We start from the raw sequence: 10,362 nt of genomic DNA on the forward strand, positions 1-10,362 counted from the left end.
CAGTTGCACATGGGCTTTTGCACAGAACCCAAACTGTGATACACTGACCTGGTACAGGACAATGGATGGGATAAAAAATAACCAGCACAGTTGCTCAGTGACCTTACCTTGTTCAAAAGGGTTCAAAAATCCTCTGCTTAGTGGATTACTGAATCAATTAGTGGATCCTCTGATTAATCCTCTTGTGGTCTGTGGTGACCTGCTTCTATTCCTTTGGAAGGAGAATCGGCTTAACATAGGGAAGATCAAGATATACTGGCACTGAAACTGCCACATGCTTTCTTTTATGACTTTTGTCCCTTGCTCAAGAGCATCTCTCTTGCCTCAGTATCTATCTCCAGCCCCTGGCCAGTGTTTGGGCTTCCAGTACAAAGCACACCAAGCTCATAGGAAACAGACAAAAGTAATCTCCCTGTACCATATCCCACACAGGCTATTGTTCCCCTACAATCCAGCTGCCAAACTGTCTCACCCTCAGACCCAGCTGGAGCTCAGAATTTGTTCTGCAGAGTCTGGCACTCATATCTCTTTTCTTCTCAGTCTTTATCAAGGTGCCTTCTCCTTTACACTGAGGGGAACTTTGCTTTTTTAAATTAAGCTCCAAAAATCCCAATGCAGAACTCCGTTATTTTGCCTAGGGTTACACAGCTGAGTATCTGAACTGCAGAGGTTTAACCCACCTGTGTAACTTGTACCATAGATGCACACAAAGCAAAAGACTGGATCTGCTCGCTTTCCAGGCATTTGAGAAAAGAGGCCCCAAACTCAAGCCAACCCAAGGTACATGCCACCCCAGCATTTCCAAACTCTGAACTAAAGCTCTGTGCCTTATCAAATCCAGCCCTGGATCCGGAATTTTGCAGCCTTTTGTGTTTCTATTTCTGTCACAAGCACAAAACTTTCAGTGACACTAAGAAGATCTCTAAACTTCAGCATAAATTTTAAAAGCTCAAGGTCAGGAGTTGCATTGCCATCAACATGCTGTGTGCCGTTGGCTGTGGTTTGCCACACTTACTTACGTGAAAGAACAGTTCCTGTGCTGGCTTCTCCCAGCAGTTGTTTCATGACTTCTTTAACTATTACAGCTAAAAAATAAAAAGAGCTATAAAATCCAGACATAACCCATCTTAGGGAGAAAGGCTTCCCACATTAGGTCAAATTCTGCTCTTTTCCCCTGGTGACTATTTTGTGCTTATGCAATGACTGTTTTATTTAACTCCCAAGATTAGCCCAGTAAAAGTGGCAGCTTGTAAGAAGTGTTCCTGCTCAGTGCTGCAGTGCTCAAGTAGGTTTCCCAGCCACAGCACAGCCCGAAGAGGGTGATGTTCCAAGGGGCACAGTTGGCAGAAGCAGAGGGCTGTGCTTCTGCGGGAGCTCAGCGCTTAATTGGACAAGCCAGTTCCTTGATCCGAGCAGAACAAATTGCCTTCTTAGCAGACTCCTTCACAGTGAAGGCATTTGGGTTGAATTGAGTCAAGTTCATAGGAAGCCTGGGGGAGTGAGGACAGAGACGGTCAATTTCAACTCGAGCAGGGCCAGCTGTCAAAGCTGCCTGCCAGCTGACACACCTCCACCTGAGCCCTGCCCTGGGAGGACAAAAGCAGTCATGCCTCGGCTGCTGTCACCAGGACACTAGTGAGAGGGGGTCTCTCACTGCAGCTGCCACAGCCACTACCACCAGCTATTCCCTCCCTCTCTGTGAAACACCCTAGCCAGCACTTCCTGCAAGCCAGGCGGAGGCCAGCTGTATCATGCTGGGCAACATGAATGTGCTACACTGCACCATGTGTCAGCTAGTTGCTTTTTATAATTGTAGTTAATAATTACAAAGTCCCAGCCAGTAATTCCTACTGGAATTAGAAAGTTCCTATTTCTTCTCTTTTGATTCTCCTTCCACCTCAAAAGTGCTGTTTAAACCACAATCCATGTAGCAGTAGCACATACAGCCATATAAACCCCATGCATTTTGGAAGTGGAAAAGCAGTGGCTTAATCATACTGGACAAACTCAAATCAACAAGGTGCCATGGCCTGCACAAAATGGACTGACAGCTGATCATTTCTGCATAGCAGGGAAGCAGCACCTACCTTTTGCAAGGCTGGGCCAGTTCCACAAGCCTTGGTGTGGCCACTGCCTGCTTTGCAGCCTTTGTCACTGGCCATGCAGCATCCCGCACAGGCATATAATCAGGATGCAATCTTTTTGCCACAGCCAGCTCCAGGGTCCGAGGGCTCGCAATTGCCTCCTGAGCAAACTTGGAAACCTGTGGAAGAATAGGGAGGAAGGTCCTTACAGATGTTCCTGGCATTCGGTGGTGACCAGCCTGCAACTCAGTGTAGCCAGGTTCACAGCCACTGACCACACACAAGTGGAACATGATCCTGTCCATAACTGTATCTGACACCAGACAAGCTGTGGAAGGAGAAATCACTGCCTGGCCAGTCCCACAACCTGCCCTCCAGCCTCCTCTTGCTCATAGCCCATTATCCATCCCATCCCCCTGTACCGGAGATCTCAATTAGACACCTGTCCATCTCTCCGCATCCCCACAACTGCGGGCTAGGCACAGGTCTGCCCTTCTCTGGGGATGTGTGCTGGGAGTCAGTTCATGCTCTGGATGAAGGACAAATCCTGCTCTCCAGCTCAGGAAGCGGCCCCATCAGCCTCATTTGCAGCAGCACATCTAGGGCTGCCATGAAGAGAGCCCCAGTGAGTGAGCCCCTGCACCCTCCCCTTTGCCCAGCATGCCTGCCACGCACGGCCCCGGGGGGATGCTGCCTTACCGGGCGAATGGCAGATTCTAAAGGGCCATACTCGTAGCAGCAGGTCACCTTCTTGACCCGGGGCTCTGCCAGCTGCTCTATCCATGAGGATGCTCTGGCCAAGGCCGCAGCATTTGTAACCTGTGTTGGCACCTGCATGGGTTCAGAACGGGGGAGGGTTGTGCAGACACAGAGCTTGTCCACAGGAGCTCACAGGGACACACTCCCTTCTCCAAAGGGATAAGATAAGCATCCAGCACTCTCCCTCTGCAGACGTTGTCACAAGAAGGAGCACTTTCACTTTCCTGACATGCATTAGTTTTCTTTCACCTGAACTAGAAGGTAATTTTGGCACTATTGGGATTTGTATGCCTTAGTCAGTATTACTTTTTTCCCCAGCTGTCACCCATCCATAGGCAGGAGAGGATTGTCTGTAACCAGAGCCTGTGCAGCCAGGTGAAAGTGCAGAGAAATTTCTTCCAGAGTAATGTTTTTCATATTTGTCTTCCTGGCTGAATCAAATCATTTCCCCTGATAAGGAGAAACGCTTAGATTTCAGCATAAAAGTGCTGGCGCAGTTAACTGCATTCCTACAGCAAAAGTGATTACTGCTCCAGCATGGGACATCTTCCCTTATTTTTCACAGGGTTACTGATGCCAAGTCCTGCTCCAGCACAGCCCCCTTATGTCCCAGCCCAGAGACTGCATCCAGAAAACTTAGCCTTTGCCATGGAATGAGTGTAATCTGAGATTGCCCCAAGCCCTTTCACCCCTGCCAAAGCAATGACCTGCCTAAAATGAGCAAGTTCAGAAATATGTCTCTAAATCAGGCTTCTGGTAAAACAATGTTAAAATCTATATATTGTTTGCAGGCTTATGCCCCCTATATACACAGCACAGCTGCCCAACTGAAAACACAACTGTATTCCCTAGGAGCTAAACAGGCCATTCCCATCAGGTTTCTCCACTTTCCCAGGCTGCTTTATCAGAGGACATGCAGCCCAGATGCCTCCCTTGGCTCTCCTACTATTCTAAGCTGCTCCAGCCTGGCTGTTCTTTATCCCTCAGCAGGGAGATTTTCAAAGACAGCATCTCACTCCAAAAAGGCAATTTTTCTCAGTATCACAAACCCCAGCAGAACCAGACAGCTTCTCCCCTCCACAGCACATGCTGGGCACATCCAGGGGCAGGACACAGGGTGTAAAAGCTCAGGACAGTTTGCTGCATCACTGTCCCTTCCAACCTCACTCAACCAGCTCCTCACCTTTTTGGCCAGCTGGAACTCTGGGTGCAGCACCTTTGGCCGGGCAAGCTCCACAATCCGTGGGGAGGTCTTGCATCTCAGTGCCGCTGGTGACACAGGCCATGCAGGGGACATGCGAGGTCTGGAAGCAGAGAGGCACTACGACTTACAGATATTCCTCCACACTGGTTAAACGAGGCTGCAGCTGGGATGTTTAAGCCTCACATTTGCTGCAGTGAAGCTTTGTCTTGTGGCTATTTCCAGTGTAGAACCCATACATCCCATGAGAAAGTCCAGATGTCCTAATCCCAGCAGAGTCCCTGCTCTGCATTTTGCCCTCTGTTACACCCATCCTCCTTTTGTTACTTTAAAGCTGGACTGACTCTATAAGACCCCAAGGGCCTACGTATCGCACCCTACAGGCTCTGTGGCCTCTCACCTTTGCAGCAGGTAAGCAGCCTGGCATTGTTTAGGTTCAGCAAGCTTCAGTATCCGATCAGAAGGGAAGTGAAAATCCACTAGAGAGGGACGCTCCCAGATCGTTGATTCCCGTCCACAGCTGTACAAGTAGAGGGGCCTGAAGGAACAGCACAGAAGAGTTAGTAAAGGGCAACTGGCAGAGAATTTGGTCCTGGTAGATGGTATCCTAAGTTTGGTTAAACATCCATGCGTTACATGTACAAAAGTTGGCACTGATGAACATGGAAAAGCCATGAACAAATGGGCATTTACACTTGAGATTTCCTGACTTTAAAGGTAAATGCTGTTTGCATATGTAAAGTCCTCTTTTAAGCATTCTCAGTGCATTGCTTTCAAAATCTAGGCCTTTCCCTGAACCATTACTCCACAACACAAACCCAGCAGCATCTCTTGTTCAGCTCTGACAATTTAGAAACTTCTTTGTTGCAATGGGTTAACAGCCATTGCATCTCCTTTCATCATGGGATCTCCCCACACTTGCCAGTGCATGCTCATCCAGCTTTCCATCAGCCACAACCGTTGGAAGATGCCTGTCATTCCCAGGGAAGAGGTGAGCAGAAAGGCAGGAAGGGCTGTCAGGCAGGCACCATTAGTCAGAGGCAGAAGCTCTCAGGAGGAAGAGAACCTCTGAACTGATGACAGTGGCAGAGGAGAGAAGAATACAGACACACATGTCTTGACATCCCACCGGGTAGAGGAAAGCCAGGAGTACAGCACAGTTTAATCTCCATTCTCATTGCTCAGACTTCTTACAGACTAGCAGCCACCATCCTATCCCCAAAAGAGCTTCGTTCCCTTCAGCCGAGGTACAGAAGCTACAGATGAGTTGCTTCAAGTAATGCAGCATCACCCAGCACCACTGAAGTTCACATTTTTTACATAGTTCTTCACTCCTATACCCAAACACAGACTAGTTTTTCACCATGTAGTAACAGCAGAGGTTTAACTTAAGGCAAGAGATCTGGGTATCTACCAGCCAGCAGGATGTTGCAAGATTTCTCTGTTCATAGCACTTCCTAACCTTTAGCTTCAAGATTGAGGCCAAGTTCCAAGAGGATGCAGGGCGTCTCTAATTGTGTCCAGGTGACTGGCTGGGCTGCATCAGCCCCAGTAGAGACAGGGAACCCTCTAGGGACAGATAGTCCCTCTGTACACACAGCTGTGACACACAGGTTTCCATTAAAGCATGCATACACGCACATGATGTCTCTGCTTCCGTGTTGTCCTGGGTTCAGCTACAACAGTCATTTTTTCTCCTTCTTAGTAGCTGGTGCAGTGCTGTGGTTTTGACTTTCAGTCTGGGAACAATGCTGATAACACCGATGTTTTTAGTTGTTGCTCAGTAATGTTTACTCTGACCAAGGACTTTCTCAGTCTCATGCTTTGCCAGAGAGGAGGGGAAGCCAGGAGGAAGCAGAGGCAGGACACCTGACCCAAACTGGCCAAAGGGGTATTCCATACCACAGCACGTCATGCCCAGTATATAAACTGCGGGGAGTTACCCGGAAGGCCGAGATCGCTGCTCGGGTCGGGCTGGGTATCGGTCAGCGGGTGGTGAGCGGTTGTGTCCTTTTCCCTTGTTATTCCTCTTATCATTATTATTGGTAGCAGTAGTGGTTTGTATTATACCTTAATTACTGGAGTGCTGTTATCTCAACCCGTGGGAGTTACATTCCTTCGATTCTCCTCCCCATCCCTCCGGGAGCGGGGGGAGGAAGGAAGAGAGTGGGGGGAGTGAGCGAGCAGCTGCGTGGTTCCAAGTTGCCGGCTGGGCTTAAACCACGACACGTGTCAAAGCAGAACTGCTGACTGGGGTTTTTGTTATGGCAGAGGAATATATTCCCAAGTGCTTGGAAACTGAGATCAAGGCTGGTTCTTATGGCAGTTGATCCAAACCCAGAGCAACCACTACGTGTTGGAGAGGCCCTTCCCACAGCCAGGAAGTGGGTACAAGTAAATTAAAGGGCACCCAAACTCAGCACCCCCCAGTTCCTACTCATTTTGGAAGTCGAGCACTCTGGGTGACTATACTCCCATAGCACTTTCTTCCCTGCTACAGATGGCCCCTGTTTCAAGTACCAGTACAGCCTGGTGGGTCTCAGTGGCATGGAAGTCCCTGTGGGGCAGCGATGGCTGGAGATGACATGGCATCTCCCCTTCCCTGGACCCACAACATCCCCCTGCTTAGACAGCACCCTCTGAGCTGCCTCCTTCCCCAGGATGTGCTACCACATTACTGACCTGTAGAGGTTCTTGCCAAAATCTTGCTTGGGCTTGGCCAATTCCAGTATCCTTGCAGATGGTCTAGCTGTCATAGCACGCCATGAGATGGTCCATATTGTCTCTTGGTTTCCCCAAACAAGCCTAGCAAGAACAGCAAGGGTGTGAAATTTTAGAAATGTGCCCAGGTGTGAACTGTGCTTGCTGGGGTTATCCTTCCCTGCCTAGGATGGGACACACATACAGTCCCTACGGATCCCCCCACCTGTAATGTGCTGCTGCTGTTCCCTGAGCACTTGCCTCCTCTGGCAAGCTGTCCAGAGTTAGAAAATGTTTCCCACTCAAAAAGAAAAGAGCCTTCAAGTGGTGAGTCTGGTTTTACAACTACCAGTGGATGTACAGAAAGGGTCTTTTCATTACATCTTTGAAATCCCTGGGGGAGTTTCATGATCGCATTTTTCTTGCCTCACCATTACCACCTAACTATACCACAAGTATGACAGTAAAAATAATAATAACGTTATGGTCAGGGTGTGCCATGGAAAGTGGGTGAGGTTTTGCAGCATGTTAGTGGTTGCTCTCCTGTGCCCAGGGCAAATCTGGAGCTGTTCATCCCCCATTGAGAGAGAGGCCATGGTGGGAGAGGGTACCAGGGTAGTCAGGACAGGGAACAGCAGGGCAATGGGGTTGTGGGACCTTTTTAAAGCACAATGACACCCATACAGACAATGGAGAAGAGACGTTATCAAGAGGCTGTTGCCCTGGCTTAGCAAGCCTTAGCTTGACCACGTAATGCTGGCAGCAGCTCTGCTCCCAAAGCTGGACTGTATTCTCCAGGATGCAGCAGCCTGTGACTCCAATGGGGTCCAGTCTCCTTACACCACTACACCATCCTACCCTGCAACATCTCAGTGGAGCAACTCAGACAGGACAGCAAAGGCAAGACTGGGTCAAGCCCAGGTCTTGGGCTGAAAGCAAGAAAGAGCAACTCAAAGAGAGCCCCTCATGCACTGAACGTCTCCACCTGGATTTTTGGAGCGACTCCTGCTCTTCAGAGGAAAGCAGTCGCAAGACAAAATCAAAGGGTCTGCACTGGCTGAGGTCCCATCAGTCCCCAGCCCTCAAGCAGGGCTGCCTGGGCACCTCCTTACTTGGGGTCATTTGCACAAGCTGCTTTCTTGGGTTCTGCAAGCTCTCGTATCCTGTCAAAACTGCAGAAAAGGACAAACATGCCATTAAACATACACTTAAACCAACAAAGCACAAAGAAGCTACTGGTGTACTCAAACCCATGTAATACACTCTCGAACCCCTGTCCCTTTTCCTCCAACTCTTGTGAGAATGCATTCAAGGGATCTCCCTCTCCAAGTAACTTTCCATCCACTTAATCTGGTGAACTCACCAGCCCATGGATTTTTGTGCTATCTCTTCAATTGCAGAGACACAAATTTGCAACCCCAGCAGGTAGGAGATGGATGATATCTCCAGCCTACAGGAGCCCAGATGAACAGAAAACAGTCTTGTGGTTTACTCAAAGGCACCATGGAGACTTCCCACAGGGCTTTAGGAGCACAGGTGAAGCTGTATTTTTTTATTTATCATTTTATTTCAGTCTGTTTAGGACAGGGCTCTTAGATGCTATAGAGACTCAGGAACATGATCTGTGCCCTAGCAGCACTGAAAATCATAGAATCGTAGAATAGTTTGGGTTGGAAGGGACCTTCACAGGTCATCTAGTCCAACCCCCTGTAATGAGCAGGGACATCAACTAGATCAGGTTGCCCAGAACTACATCCAGCCTGGCCTTGAATGTCAGCTATGGAAATGCCCCACCATGGAAAAAGCACAGAAGGCGAAAGCCTGGGGCATTGCTTCCCTGCTTATTATCATCTGGCAGTAAGGCAGCATAGCCCTAGAGAGGAGTGGGGACACAGAGAAAAGTGTTTGCTGACAGAAAACAGTCTGCACTGTGGGGACTCCCCTGTGGTTTCTCTAATGGGGCTGATATCCCTACCTGAGATGCCAAGCCCCAGCAAATGCTTCCCAGAGATCTTAGCACCACAGAGACCCTTGCAATAGCAGGCTGCTGTTAGAGCATCAGATGCCTGCGGATTTATCTCCCTGTCATGCCTAACTGCCGGTCACAGCACTGCAAAGAGATCCCACAGAGGGAACTGCCTGTAGGACTTTGGCCCTGTGCCACCAGTTCAAGACAGGACACGCTCAGGACAGCAACCCTCACGCCAGGAGCCAAAAACCAGTTTCAGCTGTTCATTCCCAAGCAGGTCCCCAGGGGCTTTTCTATGCAAAGGTGCGAGGGGGTGAAGGATTACCACAGAGAGGTTTCCCCCTCAGCCTAGCTATGTTGCATAGCTGGCACTATCCCTGCAGGCAGGCTCCTCACTTCTCCTCCAGCACTGGCACAGACCCACCACATAGCCACAGCCAAGCCCAGCACAAAATGCACATGGCCTTACTGACCCACACCACTGACTTGGACACTGCTGTGCAAAGTTTGCATTGTGACCCAGCCAAGGAACAAGCCACATGTATGTCAAGATCAGGTCCCTCGACTCACTCGACAACTGTCAAGTATTATATTGTCTTTTTCCAGTTACAAAAAACCTATTATTTTCTACTCTTTTATCACGGCAAAAGCTCTGAACACACAGGCATCTCCGCACAACATGCACCTGCAGCAGTTCTGCAACTTGGCTGACAAGGGGACCGCCCTTGCTGTCTGGTTCCACCCATGCTTCCCAGCACAGAAAAGGCGGCCTTGCTGCAGCCAGGCACAGAAACACCTCCCTTCTGCGCCTGAGCATCTCACAGACTCACTTCTTAGAGGCAAATCATCTCCCTCTGAGATCCCTTGTAAACCAAATGATCACAGCTTCTGCTTTGAAGGGGAAAGACCTGTCAGACATTGTTTGACACAAGAAGCAGGCGGAAGAGCATCCTTTCCTCTGTGTGTTTATCACGGTGTCATCTGACATATTGACTCGCTGCCTGGCGTAAATCCCCGACCCAGCCCTCCCTGCAAGACCCAGGGCATGGCCTGGATGCCCAGCCAGGAGGCCAGGCCTGGGGGGTTCTTACCTGTCATGGGAGCATGCAGAGAAGTAACAAGAAACTGCAAAGACAAGAAAAGGTGAATTTAAAAACTTGGTACCACCTGCAGCCTGGACTGCCTGCTCTTCAGTGTGAAACAATCACAGGGCGGGTGGAGTCTGTGAATGTCCTCACGATAGGATTGCCTGGCAGGTGTTTGTACTGCTTTTCCCTGGTACCTTCCCGGGGCAGCTGCACAGTGATGCACTTGCACATGAAATGCTCCTCACCACGTCCCCTCACCAGCATCCTCCTCCTGGGATGAGCACTAGGTACTGCTAACCCGCGGGCTGTCCCCTGCTCAGCCCTTATTACTGCCTTCAGCGCGGAGAGCCTCGGGGGGCAGCGACTGTATTAGACTGGGACCGCGCAGCAGCACAGAACAAGCCGCCATGCTTTAAAAGGGGGCACAGGAAAACTGCAGATGCCCTGGGGAACCCAGGCACGGTTCCGAGGATCCACCTGCTCCGGTGGCGGCAACGGCCGCGCTGCGGGCTGGCATCGCGTTGCCGGGCAGGCGCTCCGGTGGCGCTATGGTGCCAGGGC

At 50.0% G+C, this 10,362-nt stretch overlaps 1 protein-coding gene across 1 annotated transcript; it reads right to left on the reverse strand.

Moving 5' to 3' along the window:
• Window positions 1-1,375: 1,375 nt before the first annotated feature.
• Window positions 1,376-7,916, reverse strand: THEGL (theg spermatid protein-like; the record flags this gene model as incomplete). Its single annotated transcript, XM_010024118.1, has 7 exons — window positions 1,376-1,490; window positions 2,088-2,263; window positions 2,784-2,915; window positions 4,027-4,147; window positions 4,445-4,582; window positions 6,727-6,849; window positions 7,857-7,916. Coding segments are annotated over 7 exons (865 nt in total), but the record flags the coding sequence as incomplete, so codon positions are not given.
• Between the last annotated feature and the right edge of the window lie 2,446 nt (window positions 7,917-10,362).

The sequence above is a fragment of the Nestor notabilis genome, unplaced genomic scaffold (genome assembly GCF_000696875.1).
Source record: "Nestor notabilis isolate BGI_N333 unplaced genomic scaffold, ASM69687v1 scaffold24480, whole genome shotgun sequence".
Taxonomy (NCBI): domain Eukaryota; kingdom Metazoa; phylum Chordata; class Aves; order Psittaciformes; family Psittacidae; genus Nestor; species Nestor notabilis.